The 19,616-nt window shown below is 39.7% G+C and overlaps 1 protein-coding gene across 1 annotated transcript in view; it reads right to left on the bottom strand.

Moving 5' to 3' along the window:
* The window catches only part of LOC124161438 (PH and SEC7 domain-containing protein-like), an 86,308-nt gene extending 81,609 nt beyond the window's left edge, over positions 1-4,699 (bottom strand). Inside the window, exon 1 of the mRNA XM_046537757.1 lies at positions 3,908-4,699. Within this exon, the coding sequence (XP_046393713.1) occupies positions 3,908-4,063 (156 nt within the window). The 5' untranslated portion in view covers positions 4,064-4,699. The remainder of the gene's footprint in view (positions 1-3,907) is intronic.
* Positions 4,700-19,616: the final 14,917 nt, after the last annotated feature.

Below are 19,616 nucleotides of genomic sequence, written 5' to 3'. Positions count from 1 at the left end.
AATTAGTATTCTACGACAAAAATTAAATTTTATCATGCGGTCAATGATAGTTAAAACTCATGCAGCACATCCCCAAAGATCAGACCTACGTGCATCTAAGGGACGGTCCTATGTATTCCGCACATCGTCACTTAGCAATTATGGTCAGGGGAGTGTCGCAATTATTACACATGGGTTGAAATTCCTAGACCTTTGTTAGCCTTAGGTATACGTTTCTATCAGAAACATTTTGCAGCGGGACCAACATTAATAGAGACTCTATTCAGAGACAAAAATGAAGGGCTATCTCTAGCTTTGATGAATAGCAAAACAATGAAGAGTATCAAATACTGAATGGGATACATTATACAGCAAGCGATATAGTTTTTTACCATCAAGTGTCTTGTTGAATAAATTCATACAAACACGAAAGCTTCGCGTGATGATAATAGCTTCCGGAAATTATCTTATTTCATATCTTTTGTATTAAATGCGATGTTAATATAAAATTAAAGAGCGAATAATTTTAATTAACAGAATAATCGAATATATATTCACTACTTCCGAAATTCTACTTGCAAATTTCAAGAACATACCAATACAGACGGAAGTCACATTGTAGATTTACGAATGCGACGAAACCAGAAAATCCATAGGCTTAAAAACTTTGGACAAAGTTTTCCAATAAGTTGTTCAAGAAGCGTATACTAGCTTTCCCTCATATTGCGTCGATTCTTTTTCACACGAAAATTTCACTGAGTTTCAGCAGGCATCTCGATGCAATCACTTGAGTGTCACATGAATATACAGGTATGCAGAGGTTTTAACAGCAGAGCAGTTTGATTTTTTATCAGTCTTATCGTGCATCGAACACACACACTTTTACCAGGAATATAACAAAGCGATCGTCAACATAACAGGATAGTTGGAAGTAACACCCCTTCGGGATGTTTTTCGGTTTTCTCATGGACTAAAAAAACATCGAATTCTGGATACAAAAAGGTCAAATCCTCACTCCATCCCTCAAAACTTTAACCGGGGGAATTCCCCAATGTTAACTGACTTCCTGGTCTCGCTGGAAGAATGCTCACTTCCCGAAGAGGAAAAACCTTAAAACTTGGCAATGAGTGCAACGCCTTCGCCGATGGATTTAAATTTTTAGGGGGCCAATTATTCCGCGATACCCTTCGCTGATTCCAACGATGTTCCATGTAATAACGATTAATGGGCGCTATCCGTCTTTCCAAAAACACTTTTACTAGTTGCCCTCCGTGGGCACTGAATGCGCACATAAATTTTCCAGTGCATCGGCACTTGGAAGTGAAAGACGAACAGGGCGAAAATGGAAAGAACAACATCATAAGCACTGCAAGCTGAAGTAATTTTAGGACAAGGAAAGAACATTAAGAATCACGTATCAGTGAGTCAGGGCCAGAATATTTCTTAAAAAAATTAATACATTTAGTCAACTGTTCCCAATGTAATAGTCTGCATATTGAATTTTAACCACCGCGTAAAACTCCCACTACGCCAAAATTATGGATCGGATATTGGCAGAAATATTTCAATGAATGTACAAAAAATTCACATCAGTATTTTCACTGCACGAAGGCATGCGATACAGGGTGACTAACTTCTACGAAGACTCAAATTTCAAAACTAAAATTCATATCACGCTTTAGGTTACCTTAGGCTGTGTTTAAACTTTTCCATAAGCGTCTACAGACAGCTTAAAAGCGACATAAACTTCTTTTGAATCAAGCACCAATATTTCACACGCACACGTTTTATATTCCTTAAAGACAACAAGTAACAACATGCAAACATCAATCGAACAAGGAGAACTACCAGAAAGGCAAAACACGGGAAACTAGAATCCCGGAACTCGGATTCTGTTCGGATGATATATGTTCTTGCTTTTCTTTGTTATTGAACCAGTGCACAAATATGAGCCAAATAGAGATGCAAATACGTTTATAGAACATGCGGAACAAAACTTTAACATGAAATCGGTCGATGTAACTACCGCATACATACATGGACTCGAAGAATAAATTACATGGTTTCAGCACACGCAAGTTGAGGCCTGAGTTCGTGTAATTTATTCATCGGTGTCATTCGTCAAGGGAGCGTTGGATTATTAACCTACCAATTCCCGCGCACTTCCTCGCTAATACTATCCAGATTCAGTCCCCGATCTTCGTTGTTAAACGTCCCGGGTCAATTTTCATTAAAGTTATGATGACAGTTATCAAGGATTTCAATTATGAGTGGCATCAAATATGAGTGATGACGTTAAGATTATATGCTTGGAAGCTAACGACAATTTCAATGAAAATTACTAGGCTAAGTCATTAATTATCAGAGGACTTGGTTTTCAAGACGAGTCTGGGCCCAGATGATAACACAACTGTGCCGAATGCCGGGTTGTATCCTTTAAAAAAAGTGAGTATTGAAACAAGTACTTTTCATGACGAATGCACTGCATCATGCACTTTGAACGATAAAACCAGAAGAAATACCATATAAGACGACGTATCACGGCCGGTCGACCGGTGTTTTTCTATGATGCATCACTCATTAAAACTTAACATCACGGAACCAAAATTTTCGTGGCATATGAAGTAGACCCATAAACCCGTTCAGATTATCCGCTTATGCCAGTTTCTCGAATTTGAAAATTTCAATTAAGTATTTTGTAATGCGTTTTGATTTTTAATTTGAGATACAGAAAATGTAGACAAAGGTTTACTCTTTAAAACCTTAAAATTTTAAGGCGTTAAGGTAAGTTTTAGGGTACTAACGCTCCAAAAAATTACTAAAATACCAGCGGTTTAGAGGGAATGATTTGTCATCTTAAAGCATACATACAAGTCGTAATATCATTCTTCCACCTACTTTCATTCATGCCCTTGCCGAAAATGAGCGAGTAAACGCCGATGAATATCACACAGAAATGTTGCACAGTACCCGTCCCTCAAATTTGAAATTTCGCCGCATTATTTTTCCAAATTCACTAATTGTATATTTTATATAAGCAGGAAAATGTTTTTCATAATTAATATATAAAAAATGAATTTTTGAAGATGATATCGGAAATTTTAAATGAGCCATTCCCCACGAAAACAGACAAAATTAGAGCGGTTTGTAGGCAGTGATTCTCCCTCTTAATGCAAACATATCACTCGTAAAAACAGCGTTAGATCATTCTTCCACCCATTTCCTTGTTCGTCCTGGCTGAAAATGTGAGAGAAAACGCTGCTGATGGTCACAAAGAATTAATAAAACTATTTGTCGACAGAGCGTTAGATCGGAAACACAAGCATAGAAAAACGCCCATGTGTCCCACCGAATTTAATAACCAACCCATCTTTATACAAACTACGTTATTATCATTGACATCCGGGCCGGTCCGATTTTTGTAAACGTGGATTGAACGAAGTAATATTCGTTATCTTTATAATGATACTCATTATCTTGATAATGATACATTTTGTCTAAACCTAAACCGGACATTAAATCCCTGAGAGTCATAACAAACGTTAGTCAGTGATTATGTTACCTGCCACGTTGTTCCACAAAATATCTCTTCTTTAGTTGGCCCATTCTTAATTATAATAATTTGTTGTCTCGGGCGTGACTCCATGGAATCGACTTAACATAATTAAATTTTGCCAATTTCACATAAGTTCACCAGATAATGATATGCCACGTCGAAGCCTAGGTCATACAGTATTAAATTTAAATGGAATTTTAACTTTTGTTAGATATAGTTATATTAATTCTTAAGTAAATCTACTCTTAAGTTGACGAGCGTTACATCATTCTTCCACATATACTCCAACACTCCGAAAAATGTGAGATTAAATGCCGATGATGGTCACACAGAATTCACACTAGCAGTGATTAAGCGGCGGGCCGGCCCTACCTCCAGCTCGTCCCACAGGGCCCCGTCGGGCTCCCCTTCGTCGTCGCCCTCCACGCCGCGGTCATCCTCGTCTCTACCTCCTTCCTCATCCTCCTCCTCATCCAAATCCTCCTCTTCCTCCTCATCCAAATCCGCCTGGCCATCCATATCCATCATCGCCTCGGCCACGCCACCAAAGAAAAAAGATCAAGACTCACACGGGAACACAAAAAAAGGAAGAGCAGATGAAACTGACGTAAGGGACAATGAACACACCACTGAGGAACGTCTTCGGATATTAGGCCGAAAATCCTTTAAAAAAAATACTACTAAAAATGCGGTCAGATTTCCAGCGCGGTCATCAAAAAAACAGAAGAATTCATCACTACAATCACGTCCAAATCCACCTCACAGGCACGAGTACCCATCAAATAGGTATCGCCAGCAGTCTTTCACAGAATAACGGTAACGGCACACAACTAGAGACAACAAACGCGGTGATGAGTACGTCTCACGATCCAACAACCACTGCCAACCTCCCACAACAATTACAACCGGGATAGATACAACTTTAGACAAAAATATCCTCATCAGCCGGTGGGAACAGTCGATCACAGACCACAACACGGGAATGAGCACTCCTGTCTTGAGCAAGGACACTTATTTGTCATTAGACCTCTCGGTCGGGGATGTGGTTGATGATAACATCCGTGCACTGCCGGGTTATCTTCGTGTCCGCTTCCTTCAGAGAGGTGGTGGCCCCATGGCACCCCCTGCCGCCGACCACCGGGGACAACAAGACGCCCGGGACGCACGCGTCCGACCCAGACGCCGTCTCGCGCAGAAGTGGGTTAGTAGCGACGGCGGCGACGGTGTCGACGCCGCGCGGCCGGGACTCGGAGTAGGCGAGGCGACCCCGGGAGGAGGAGGGGGGGAGGGATGATAGAGAGGAGGGGAAGGAGGGAGAGAGGGGGGAGGGGTGGGGTGGGTTCGACGAACCTCCCAGTCTCTCGCGGATGAGGGCGTAAGGATAGAGTCATTATGGCAGATGGGGAGGCATGCAGCAGTGAAAGGAGGGATTTCCTACGTCAAAGATCACTGCGTTTACCCCCACTCCCCAGAGCAAAGCAATGCACGCAGAGGAGGAGGGGTTGCCTGATTGCTCGAGCCAAAATCCTCAACCCCCCTTACACCCCACCCCAAGCGACACAAACCCAAGTAAATCCTCCCCCCTCCCATCTGACATCGTCCACGGATGTCATCCCCGCAAATCCTTCACTCATTCCCCTCCCACCGAAAACGATCACCTGTCCATTTAGTAGAGAGCCGTACTTCATCTATGTTTACGTTTTGCGAGGAAAGAAAGGAATGACCGTGTTTTGTCCGCTAAGGACCCAAACTGGAGTCCCTATCCTTGCATGCTCCCAACTTCAGCTGTAACGGATTCCTGCATCTAACATAAGAAGTAGTAACTTTTGAATTCTGTTGCAGTGGAGTATATAGATTATATATTTTAGGGGCGGGGGCCAATATTAATACAAATTTCGGTTGCCTAATTTAAAAAAAGGATATCCAATGATATTATATGCTTAAAATAAATTTGAAATAAATGAATGGAAAGCTTGAGAGCAAAAAAATCCTCATTTCGCGGTGAGGAGAGTAATCGGGCAACAAGTACACCTCTGAATTTTCACAATAAGTTACGGTTTGAATTGAGAATTAAAGCGGGTAAACAAAGGCCGAAGTATGAGACAAGGGTATCCGCTATCGCCCTCGCTGTTTTCGTGTACGAAGACAATATTTCTTATTTCACTACAACACACGCTGAAACAGCCAAAAACATCCAGGATCCTAACAATTAACAATTGTACAAGCAGGAAAATCCATGCCCTTGATGGAGGAAACTTACCTAGCCAGGACTTGTACCTGCAACCATCGGATTTACAGGCGACGATTTTACCCCGCCGCCACTGAGACCGGCGGACACACATCGAGGGACAGGTAGATGGCCAGAACGCAGTGTATGGCAAGAACGGGAGAGGAGGACCTCGAATAAAATACAAGGAACGGGTAAAGAAGGAAGTGAAATATAAGATATTTGTAGGTGTTGAAAGATTAGCTGATGGGAGAATTGAGTGGTGAGCTGCGTAAAACCAATCTTAGGATTGTTGACCATCGATGATGAAGATTGAGATGATAAAGGGTGGAGACGATGGTAAGGATGGAATGAGGCAGAAGTGCTCTTTCCCGCCGAAGAAGGATAATAAAAATAGACTAGATGGGCTAGAGATGAAAACATATGGAAGAAAATGGAGCGAATAAGTGATAATTATGAAGGTTAATGAGAGAAATCTGCGGGACGAGATGTAGTGGAGGCAGAGGGTACGATTGGAGGGAATGCTGCCTAGTCGTGATTAGTACGGGGAGGTACTGAAAACCGTGATTAAAGGAAAAATGTAGGGTAAAACGAGGAAGTTAGGTGAGTTGATAGAAAGAAAAAAGAGTTTAGGCTCTTCAGAATGTTCTCTCGACCATTTGGTTACTATTACTATTAAAGTAAAGCAAGCCGTATTTCATCTCTGTTTACATTCGCGACCGGATGCAGGGGAAATGACGTGTTTTGCGCACTGAGACCCATCTGAAGTCTCTCTCCATGAATACTAAACGTTGAGCTGGATAGAAATTCAGCTTCTTAGGGAATCGCAGGAACGAAGAAGTGCTAGAAATGGTAGGTAAGGACAGGAAACTACAAGAGGAGATTAGAGGAGACAGATGGCGCGGAGGGAAAGAGAGTAGGTACTAAGCGCAAAGGGGGTGTTGAAAGACATGAAATAGGAAATGATGTTAAGTAGGATGATAAGTGGGAGGAAGAGAACGCAATTCGTGGGCAGTGATGAATACAAGGCTATATACCGAAAAGAAGAAGTAAATTCACTCCACAATCAGTGAGGGAATTGAGGAAGGCCATGGTGATTAGTAAAACGCTCAATTTAAGCCTCCCTTGATCAGTAAATTAGCAAAAAAATTGAAACGGTTTAAGGTCATATCTGCATGGGAAAAGACCTTCTTTGCTTCCAATACATTTCCAAATGATTCACACGGTTTTTTTAGAAAATGAGTGCGTTGGTAATGCAAATACAGAACTTAATGATAAAATTATGAAAACCATTATTAATATTTTCATTTATTAAAACCTTTTTCATGAACTAAATCTTTTAATTCCTTATAACACACACAATCACTATATTATTTTAAATATTCAGCTAATATTTTTTAATATGCAGGCAACGCGTATTACTCGGTCGCACTCTCGGTAAGACATTAATAACCCTAAATTCCCCTAATTTTATTTAGGTAGAGTAATTATTTGCACTACGGAATGTTTTCGCTGAAAATTAAACCACACTGCCACTGATTATCAGCCTGATACGATGGGAATATAAATAAAGCATTGCAAATGTTTAGTTTTTACAACCATAAGCAGTCACGTAAGGCTAAAGACGTTTATTTAAAGAGGAAAACGGTTATCTTGGAAAAATTTTGATTGTGAATTAAACACTGACATGAGTAGACAATGAACTGGCCTGGGCACTTGGCCTTGACATTTCTTTCCGATAGTCTTGAAAGATGGCTCATCAGAAAAAATATATTCTCCAACTCTACGTGCGTCATCGCATCGAGGTAATACGGGATCTATTTTTTTCCAAACCCTACAGTAAAAGAATGGTTTAGCAAACAGGGAATACGATATTAGAAGGGGGGATGTGTGTCAGGAGGTTGTTCGAGAGCAAGTGCGCAGATCACTAGAGGAGCAAAAGCACCCTCCCAAGAGCGGGTAGCGCATTCCCCAAGAATAGCCCAGTTTTGCAGACGACTGCAAAATCCCGAGTGGGACATGTGTGACCGACGAGAAGGAATACAGTTTCTATCCTTACCACATATGGGATCCTGAGATGAGTTAGCAAACTGTGCTAGGTTTCAAAATAGATTTTCGAATTATCTTTTGGTTGCATGTCTTAACGGAAAAAAGGACTGGGATATTCATGTAATGGGTCATTATGGGTTATTTCATGCATCATTCTCCCTTTTACTTAAGGCCATTTTTGTTAAAATGAGTTAAAACGAAGCCGCATTTATAAAAAAACGATGTACGAACAAAAATTGAAAAGTTAAAGCATTTACATATCTAGTAATCTATATTGAACAACAATTAAATAGGAAATACCATATATATATAATTTAAATTTTGAATTCATCTCCAACACCCAACATTCTATTTATTTAGGAATCCTTCATAGACTCTCGAAATTGTCTATGATGCAGTACTAAACTCGAGATTACGGTGATTAAATACGAGCTTACATATTTTAGTATACACTATTAATTCTTATAGTTGGTTGTGGTATTTGCGGTTCTGTGAGCGATGTTCTCTGGCGTCTCTTTTGTTCAATATTTTGCCCAAGCTATGGGTAAAGAGTCGGTTAATCCTAAACAGAAATCTTTATACGGCGAAATTATGATCAGGGTTTTTGTTATCATGAAAATGTCTCACTATTTCTCTTTGAATACCAGCATGCGAGGAACAAAGAATAAAATTTGGGTTGGGTCGGCTCGGTGCCACCGTTCTCTGTTCCACCAGTTTTAGGGCTTAGAAGCAGAATCTGAAACAACAAATATCGGTATCAAAACAATCCGCGCAAAATCCAGTTAAAAAACTTTCCTCGACCCAAATATACAAAAATTTAAATAACGAGATAAAATGGACCCAGCATTCATGAGACAACTTGATGCATTATTTTAGCCATATTACAAGTTACATAATAGCTTAAATGCAGTCCATTATAGCGTTTGAAAATCAACAAATGAAAATTAAGCGATGCCATTGATACATTTGATTATGAACAGGAAACAAGAACCGGGACCGAGAACCGTTGCCTAGGAAACTAACCGGAAATGGAGCGTACTACTACGTGCAAACCGATCTATCATTAAAATAAATCCTTAAAAAATTTCAAACGTTAATTTTATTTTCAGTAACTACAATTCTTCAGGACCAAACATAATGATTTTAATGATTTTTTCCTTCATTGCACGAATGTGCTTATGACGCCCATAGAGTCGTAAAAACAAATAGACATGATGAAAACAAGGGATAGAGGCTCTCACTGGGGAGAAGAGAAAAAGCTTAGATTAGAAAGAGATTCGTTGGCGGGTCGATCAATTTCGAAGTCTAAAATAAGCAGTCTCGTGTCTAAAAGTAGCCAGTGTCACCACGTGAGAAGTTTTTGGACGGTCATCACCCGCACAAGGAGAGCGATATCGTTCACAGGAAAATTGATACAGCGAAGGAAAACGTGGGGGCTTGATCACATTCAAAATAAAACAAATCGCACACACTATGAAACATACCAAAGAGGGGAAAATGAGCATAATTTCATTTATACATAATGTCCCAATTACAAAGTTGATCATGGACCGATCACACATAGTTGATATTTTTATATTTAGTACTCAGACACGCTACAAGAGTTCTCCTCATGTGTATCTCACGATTCATTCTTTAATGGAAACGTAATACTTGTCTTAAAAGCTATCGACCCATAGTACACTGCAGTAAGATCTGTGTGGCCGATCAAATCTACAAATAGAAGACCATCTCTCCAAAAAGAAGAGACGAGATTGGCTAACAGCCGCAATTCCAAAAGCAAAATCATTTCCATCCAGGTTACAGTAAAACTTTATAACTATATTCTTATAAAAATATAACTTGTTTAGTTTTTCACTTCAATTTGGAAATATTTTAAATTGCAAAATATCCATGTAATTCTCAGAATTTAAAAGATTTAAAAGAATATAGCGGGAAAGGTGAAGGAAGAGATTATGATTTTTAGAGAGTGGACGAATTATTACCTCCCCTTCAGAGAGGTTTTTTCATTTCTACTCCCATACGTACACATTGTAAGAACTAGGTATAAATGAAGTTGATATCAGTTCAAAATTATTACTGCTTTTTTTGAATGTTATAAAATTAAGTAATTTAATTATTTCACAAAAGTAATATCAAAACGAACATTTTATTATGAGTGGAGCTAATCCCAACATAAAAAACTCATTATGTAAATTAACTCCGAGTTTTCTCGAGTGTCAAAAACCTAACATGTAGATAAAAAGGATAAATATCAAAGGAAAATATTTTTGAGTTCGAACTGACATTTCGCATTGCAGTCGTCGCCGTAAGAATGAAATTAATAAAAAGCCGAAAGGAATGATATAACACCCGATTTTCAATTCCCAAACAGTACCATTCCACGTGTTATTCTCACCGAAAAGACGATAAATCAACGGGCTAAGAAAAGTCATTCAGTAAAAATATTTGCAGCACACAACACCATCTTAAATTCTTTTTACCGCATTCTCTAGACTACATATATGTACTCATGAAAACCGTAAATTCTTGCGGACTGAACTGGAGCAAGCTTGGAAGCAGAGGTTACACTTACGATAAGAGTTTACTGCTTCGGCTTCGAATTCCCGACGTAAATGCCAAGTCACCGATGGCGATAAATGACCAAATAAATTTACAGTCTTCGACCCTTGGGTGGCTTTAATCAGCGAAGGACGACCTCACCTGATACCCTCAACGCGCGTGAAATTCCCGTTTTAAGGGTGCTCTATTCCGCTCCATCAGCAGTCTCCTCGGAACTCATTTAGATGATCCCATTCTAGCTGATATAACTTGACAATTTTTTCAAAGTAACCTACTAGATAGGGTATCAGAAAGAGAATTACGATAATGAAGAAGGTGTTCATGAATAGGAAAGAGCTGAGGATCGTTGAGTAAGAGTTCAAAGATAAGGCTAGTAAAGATGTGGAGTGTAACGCTTTACCGAGCGGAAACGTGGATGTTGAGGAAGGACGACCAGAATAAACTAGAAGAGTTAGACATGTAGGTGAGGAGGAGCATGGAGAAGGTGAAGTGAACGGGTAGACAGAGGAAATACAAAGTGTTTCAAACGTTGAGGGGAGAGGAAACCGCTAGATGAGATACGGAAGAGAGTTACTCGCGCCGAAAAATCGACGGCCTTAATTGTTCACATCAAATTAGCGTAAGTTGAGTTAATACGACGAAGAACTTCCAGTGAAATATTTCACCAATCAAAGCTCCAACCGTGTATCAATCATGAAATTGATTCAAGATAACTTTGAATAGTTTTTGTGGTTGCCCATTGGTAAAATTATTTTTCTTCCTACTGGAGACTTGCAAGAGGTATTCAAGGGCGTACCCAGGATCAAAACTAGGGGGGTGGGGCATGCCATGGTTTTTCAAGTTGTAGGTAAGATTTAAGCACGGAAAAAGCGAAGGAAATCAATATTTTAAGGAGAATGTAACAGATCTTTATTAGTTTTTTAAATTATTTGCTTCAAAAAAAATTATTTCCTCAAAGGCATTTGCAATTTTTGTTTCTAGGGGGGCAGCTTCCCCCTCCTGCCCCTCGCTGGGTACGCCCATGGAGGTATTTGATCTTGTTTTCGACAAATGACATTTATAAGTCGTCCTACAACAGTTGCAGTGAACCAGTCGTCGTTCAACTCAAGTGCTCAACTCCATAGCTACGCCAAGTAAAGTCAATTTAAGTTGGTGTGAACGTGGCTTTAACCCTATCGTAGATAAGTTGATAACGACACGAGTCCCAGCAAAGCGGATCAGAGCTTCCGTGCTACTCCTCCCATCTTTGGGTAGCCCTCACTTGGTTTTTTGCTGTTCACACTCTGGGGACCAGTCACAACGAGCGGTTCTCCCTCACGAAATAAACAAACTTGAACTCGAATGACGTCAATAACTCAAGAAATATGGGCAGCAACTTCAATTTATTTTATCTTTACCTTATGATGAAATAACTGAACGAGGAAGATTTTTTCGTCGTAACTTAAATTTACGTCCCATCTAACGAATTTTTTTAACGACTTGCGATTTAGAGTCTGAGTTAACAGCCCTGTTGATTTAAGTATCCCCTCGCTAGTAAGTGTTTACTTCTAGCCTTGTACTTAGTCTTCGTCAGTATAACCGAAGCTTCCTCTCCTCATCAAACAGGCCGAGCACTTTCGTTCACCTTTCTTTCCCTCAATCCCATACTTTTAATCATCCTTCGCACCCAAATCTCGAACGACATTTTACTGAACTCCCAGCCCTCATTTAGTTCCACATTCCCCCTCCATTCCCCTCATTCCCTGATGAATCCTTCCCAATATTAATTTTCCTATTATTTGAGCAACGGTGTACGTACGTTCCTCCTACGTAAGTTACCTAAAATCGCTACGACCTCATCACACATCAAAAAATTAATCCGTTGGCAATTCATCGATGTGTAACACACTTTTATTCTCCACTATTACAATATTTTGAAAAATTATTTACGGGTAGTCAAGTAAAAAAAAGATGAACGACATTCCACCATTAAAAAAACCGGGAAAATTCCAAAGGAATGAGGAACAGAGAGATACGACCCTAAGATAAAATGAAACCTGGCGAACCTCTATCACGCCCATGCATTTCCAAGGGTGGACCTCCTATTTTTCCAAATTGTATTCACGGTACATGCTTGAAAAAAATATTAACGGGAAAAAATTAAAATAAAACTTTTTCAAACTCCCGAAGCCTAAATTCTGTACCCAACTCATGCGAGGGCGACCCGGTAGAGCGAAAATTTCTCTCAACCCTCTTTGCCGCCAGCGTGTGGGCTCGGTCTTTCGTGGTGCCTACCCTCACAAAATATCTTTCTCATTTGTGATGGCTGAGGGAGCAAAACAGATCGGTACATGGGCAAATCCATTTGTGACGGAATTACTTTTAGAGAAACAGCACGCTTTAAAGCCACGTGTGTATGTATAAAATATACATATTTTAAACATACACACGTGGCTATATTATGTACAAAAAGGACGGGAAGCGTGTGTGAGTACGAGAAAATATGAGACAGGGAGGTAAACGATACATACTTTTAGGAGAAGAAGGCAACCCACAAAGATTGGTAGATGGGTACTGAAAGAAACATTGTAGGATAAAAAGGGCAATAAACGCTGATATTAGAGGGGGAACACAATTGAAATACCTTCCAAATGATTGATTAACAAGTTAATGACAACCTGTCGACAGTAACCAAACAGTTTACATTTAAAAAAATATATATACGGAAAAGTAATCACGCAGAGTTCAATTTCAATTGGCACAAAATGGCGATCGATCGATTTCCTAAAATATTTGCTGATTTCAATATACTCGGAGGAGTCGATGGCAACCAATAGAGCGGTTTATGAAAAACTAATGTCATATAAATAAGGGATTGATCGGAAAGTTGGAAGCGAATCTCCACAACGCGTGACATTTTTGGGAGTGAAATAATCATCCATTTCATAAAAAGCAAATAAGAATTAATGTTATATAGGAATAAGGCGGTGAGCCTGATGAGTAATAGCGGCTAGGATAAACGTTATATACGGCTGAAACTCATTTTCCGCTCCCGCGAATCGCGAAGGCAACGCAATGAAACTTGAACGATACACAATAGTGCAACAATACTTCATGATTGCACTCTCGTTAGCATGGGATTAAGAATTTTATTCCCTTCTCTCTCTTATATGTTATTTTGGAGGGTCATTTCTCCATTTGTGAGCACCGTTGGAATTGAAGTTAAGTATGACAAATGACAATGACATTTTTCAAGAAGATCAGAATTTAATGAATACAAGAAATGAAACAGAACTATTTAACAAAATTATAGCTGTGCAAATAGCAATAGGAAAATATTATGGTTGCATTCAGCCGTCAAAGAACACAATCTGGAAAACAAATGGGTTTCAACACATTTAAAAGGACGCAAGAAACACAAAGAATACAAATAAATTTAATATACAATTTTTTAATAGAAGGAAGAAATAGCGGTGATAGTTTATTTTTAAAACTTGTGGACACAAAACACTTGGACCTTATCGTTTCATAAATTTAAGGGTTTGTATGGAAAATTGAAATGGGGGAAAATATAACAAATTGATTATTTTAGAGAGAGAAAGCCCACCTCCAGGAAAGTACACAGAGAAAATGCACGGAAATTAATAACAATCTTCTATATTATTTCCACTGTATAGATACCTTTTTCTCAACTTATACGCAACCAAACTCTACAAATGAGGTACCAAAACGCACAGAATTTATCAGAGAAATTGCGACGGCATATCTTACTTCCTAAATATTGCTATTGTTTCCTAAAATAGGTTTCTTAAAAAAAAAAAAAAAAAAAACCGGTAAATATTCCTGACGTTAACGGCGCACAAACTGATACATTTGTTCATTTGCAACAATATCTCGCATTCTTTAAATAACTTTTATCAAAATGCGGCTGATTCCACATTCAAGTCTCCTGTTGATACGTAAGTATGAGTCATCATGTGAAAAGAGGATAGTGTAATTACTTCCAATGTTGTGTTTAAAGATGTCCTCTGACCTCAATTTGTACATGAACATTCCGATTAAATTTGTACATAAGACCCTGCCTTTTTTTCTACATTTTAAAATTAGAAACGCGCCTATCCCTCTGTGGACCTGCATTGAAAAGAGCGGGGGAAGCCCGCTGGGAGCGGGCGCAGCACGCTCGTATCCTACATAAAAATAACTAATTTTCAGCTCCATAGGGTGTATCTCATACGCTAGAACAGCAGATGTTAGAATCGTTGGTCAAAACTTTCTGCACTTGCGCAGATTTCTTATCGAACATTACCAGGTATTTTCTTTTAAGCTAGGAATTATTATCAACGGTGCCGGTGAAGATCGATAAAAAATAAAATTATAGGAAGCGTCACAGAAGATCATTAAAAGTACTGATTTCTTTTTCTTTGCGCCATATTTCTAAGAGAACGAAATAAAGGCGGCAGGCTAGCTTGCGTGAAGTTGAATTGAACACCCCTATTTCATCTACAACTTGCTCTAAAAACTGATGTGAGGCGCCTAAAAAGGAAAGAAGATGTTCTCGAAGCCTTTTGATTCCTTGGAGCCAATTTAATGCAAAAAATTCAAAGGCCGTGTTCCGTTCCTTGAGGTAATAACGTCTAGATCCCAGGAAAATGGATTACTAGAAAGAAACTTTTTCCACGGATAACCTTTCCTGCTAGCCGCACAAGTATGCCCGCTGCAGTCATTAAAATCTTTCGCCAATCCTCAAATGAAATGGTCCGTTTTCCACTTCTAGGCGATCGGTTCCGTTTTGTCACGAATGTTACATCACCGATAGAGAAAAAAACTTGCCTCACAAAGGATACAACAGAGAGGAGAAATAAAAGAGCTTCACGGGTTGATTCCACTTTGAATTCAGTCCCCCTTCACGGACCAGACGGGATACATAGATCTACGACCCTAGGTCCACCTCCCCTCTCTTGAGCCTTTTATTTTTTCCCGAGAGGCAACAAATAACAGCTTCCGATGAAGTTGGTTCCTTTGAGGGAAGCACAAGAGTTCCCTGGGAACGCGAAAAGGAAAAAAGGTAGATATATATCCATAGGGCAGGATGAGAAAAAACCCGAGGGGTGGTGAGCTAACCTTCTATGAGGAGGGGGAGAGAAAAAAATCTCGTTTTATTCATCTCTCCATTCATTTCAGTCGATGTAACGGCGCGCCACAGTGCGGTCTCCACGGTAACCACCCACAAAAACCCAACTTTTCCTGTCGCGCTTTGCGCTTCCCCAGATTTCTTTTCCGCCACGACTAACACCACATCCTACACGCGCGCATCCCGGGAACTTGGGCAAATTGATCAACTGATTGCGTTGATACAGGAGCGGTGGTTGGGCGCGACCTCCCGTGAGGCTCATCCTACGGCACCTCCTCCTCGCGCGAAATCCGAGACCAGGGCAACAATAAGCGACGGCTCAGGGCGCTGCCCACCCTCCCGATGCCAAGGTAACCCACTCCAAATTAGGAATCTCCAGCGACGCCACTCTCACGTTTCTCATCTTTTCCCAGGGATGGAGTACGAGAGAGATTCTTCCCAAGAAGAAGAAGAAGAAGAAAAAGAAGGGAGAAATCTTCTCCCAAGAATCCAGCTGCCCCTTCACCGAGTGGCTACGTGGGCCTTCAGTGAGTGGTCTCTTTTTCCAATCCCAAACCTACAGGTTTGTGTGTGTGTGTGTAATATCCGATTGGCGTTCTTCTCAAAGCTGGTTTTCATTTCCTACGCAACGGTATCTCCGCCGCCGCCGAAAATACTTTGACACAAGACCTTACGTACGAATTTAACAGGCGATATACGGCCGAGAATGAAATGGACTCACTAACTATTACGTATTGTATTCATTTAAAACACTTATCTGACTGTGTTTAGCAAAATTTCAACTGCAATCATATTGTTAAATTTATGGTTATTTCTAGCTTTACTAGTATTATTATTTGAGAGAGAATAAAATAAAGTAATATGTTCGATGTATAAAAAACGGAACAATAACCTTTTTTATTAGCTGATGAAGCCAAAATAACATGTGTATCCATGCAAATGTTTACATGCCAACCTTACAATTATATTACGAAAAACTGACTAAATTTAATAACTTCTCCTAACACATATAAGTCTGATTAAGTATTATTTTGAACTCCAGCTGTTACTATGACATATTAAAATCAAAATTGGTTTATTAGATAACAGGTTATCCCCCTCAATGCAGGAAAAGGCACTTTTCAATTACATATAACAAGGGTGTTTCACTATACAGCATTTTACCGACCAAATGGGAGTTTGAACCATTCTGACACAATGCAGCGAACTGCTGATTACGAATGATTTGAAGCTTTCATGTCGAATGATATAAGTGAATTCTTTTCCGGTTGCGTAGCCAGGACAAAAACCCACTTATGCTGACGTTTAGACGCACAAGTCGTTCAAGTCATTAAGATGAAAATGTCATGATGATGTTGTGCGACTCATGCCTCGAAACGTCAGCAGAAATTTATAGCGTGGCTCGGTGACGAACGAAAATAAAATTCACTAATCGCAGGTATTACAAGGGATGAATCATTCTTCAAGTCTTGAGCTTGAACCGGAATCCTCAGAATAAGCGACCAGTACTTTTTACCCGCTAAAATGGTATATCCCAGCCTTTCCCTTGGTAGTTCCATAAAAACAAAAGAGCGAGCAATTTTTGTCCTCAATACTCGCGGCTGCGGCAGTATGCATCTTAAAGGCTCTAAGCACGTCTTGAAGTTACTTGCATTCATTTGCCAATACTGATACACTATAGCTTAACCTCTGGGACTATCAAACCCCACTTAAACACAAAACACAGAAATGTGCTCTAAACCTATCCCACACCCCTATCCCTTAACCCAATTCATCCAACTTTAAAATACCATGAACTCGAATGTAATTTTAAAAGACCAACATATGTTCCTAAAACAATTTTTAACGAAAAAACAGGAGACAGTTTCTTAGCTAAGAGCTGTGGCTTTTAACAAAACCAGCGATACTTACTTGAACTTGGAAGTTACTTGGATTACATAGTAATTGGCGAAATAATAAAAAGAAGTTCATTAGTAAGTACTTCAAGTACATCCCTAAAGAGTTTTACAACCTGAATAATAAAGCAATGGCTCAAGTAGCAGAATAACTTAGGAAAACAGATTTGAAAAAATCTTCGCAAAAATCTATCCACTCCAGCGTGCGACTATTTGGGCCAAAAGATATCTATTTCCAATCCCAAACTCTAGGGTGCTCGTATTTAATGCGACTGGCGTTCCTCACCAGGTCGTTTTCATTCCAATCGCTAGAATATCTTTTCCGTCGCCGAAAACATAAGTGCATAGGAGAGAATGATCACGTGTCATCATGTCAAAGTTATCCACCTCCTGGTCGATTATTTCACCCCATCGAAGAGTCTCGAGATTATTTGACGAGAAACTACAGCGAGATTGGCACGAGTGTTTTTCGATTAGTAGCGATGATAGGAAAGGTATGATAGCAATAAAGCGACTGAAGAGCGTGTAATCAAAATTGAAACTCCTAGCTTCGCCCCTCTAATAATAATGTAATGAGAGAGATACATTCCAGTCTTCAGGGATAAATTTCACCACATTTTCAGGGGAAGAAAACCAAATCTATTAGCCCATGAAGCGGTTTCACTGAAAGAAGATCCAAGAGAATCTCTACGAGACCACAATTGTAAAGTAATTATTCAAGCGGTTAAGTTTTGAAGAATTTGGGAATATAACAGACTGCTGTTTCGCTAAAATTATAATCCAATTTAATTCAAAATGTAAAAAAAGGATAAATTTAATTACAAAACTACACTCAAGCATTGACGGTAAAAACGCCAAGCACACTTTTATGAAGCTAATTGGTAGGTATTAAGTAGTACAACAATATTTTTAAAATCACTCTGAATTCTAAGTACATTTCAGTGTCAAAAGTAACTATTTCACGATCATTATAATAAGGATTAATATTTATCTGAAGCCATTCTATCCCGTTATTTGTTCGGTGACTTTCAGAATTGGTACACCTCGCTGAAATAAATTCATACGAAGCACAAACTCCGTTGAAGGTGTTTCTAGCGCAACAGATTTACATTTATCCAATAAAAAGTACAAACCCTTCTGGATGGCTTTGAATGGTTATTTAGATTTACAAGTTACAATACACTAAAAAAAATGCTTATTTTAATGTACATAAATAGAAAAGTAGATAGGTTCAAAAGAAAGAAAGTCATAGCATAAAAGTGAGCAAAAAGGAATTTAATGAGTTATTTTTTGTCAGAACACGAAAAACGGAATAACTGATAACTTCAAGCAAAACTATATGCAACCTTTTCATAATGAAAAATAGAAGAATAGAACTTTATATATATAACTAGGTAAGAACCGGGTTTCATATACATGGTTAAAACTTCAGGTTACCCATAGTTAAATCTTCTTTTACTTGAAGATATAAATATGTTATGAAACCGTGGTAGTGCTTATTTAAATTTAGAATTGAACCTTACTTTTAAGTAAGTTTTATTCTTTCATTTTCTATTACGAAAAACAGAGATAAAAAATTCAGGCATCCATTAAAAAGCGGGTACATTTGCTGAATTAAAATCGGTCTGTATCTTGTTCTCACGGAGAAATTCTAGACCCAAAAGCGAAGCGGAAAACTGACTTCGCAGGCAACATCGAAGCAGGGCCAATTCCGAGCGCGCACGACTCCCGTTTTCACGGCCACCGGAGGCTCTGCCCGCCTCAGCATTCCTTACGAAGGAGCGATCGAACCCGCAAGAACCGGCGTCCGTGGTCCATCAGTGTCACCCAAGAGAGAAAAGAAGTGGCGAAAGGAGAGGAATGGGGAAAGTGGGATTACATGGGGAGGGTCCACCTGCGACCCTTGTCCCCTCCTCCCTGAGGGCGACCAAATCTTCCCCTCGCCTCTTTCGATTTTCCCCCTTTTGACCCCTGGATCGATGTCCTCGCTCCCTCACCCGACAAGAAAGGGACACGAGGAGGTGACACAGGTGGACGAAAAGGGTTCCCCCCTCCCCCCCAAACAACCACGCGCGAAAAACCCTTGCTTGTCCGAGGGCATAAATCAGCCAGCTCCTACTCACTGCTCGGCGGGGTGAGGTTATCGCTGACATAAACTCTCGGGGAAATATGCAGGGGGTGAGAAAAGGCGACTGACTTCGTGGCACGAGACACTGTTCGCCGAAGAGGACGCGACGG

Source organism: Ischnura elegans, chromosome 6 (genome assembly GCF_921293095.1).
Source record: "Ischnura elegans chromosome 6, ioIscEleg1.1, whole genome shotgun sequence".
Lineage (NCBI taxonomy): Eukaryota > Metazoa > Arthropoda > Insecta > Odonata > Coenagrionidae > Ischnura > Ischnura elegans.
Note: the sequence above shows the minus strand (reverse complement) of the source record. Positions and strands in the feature narration are given on the sequence as shown.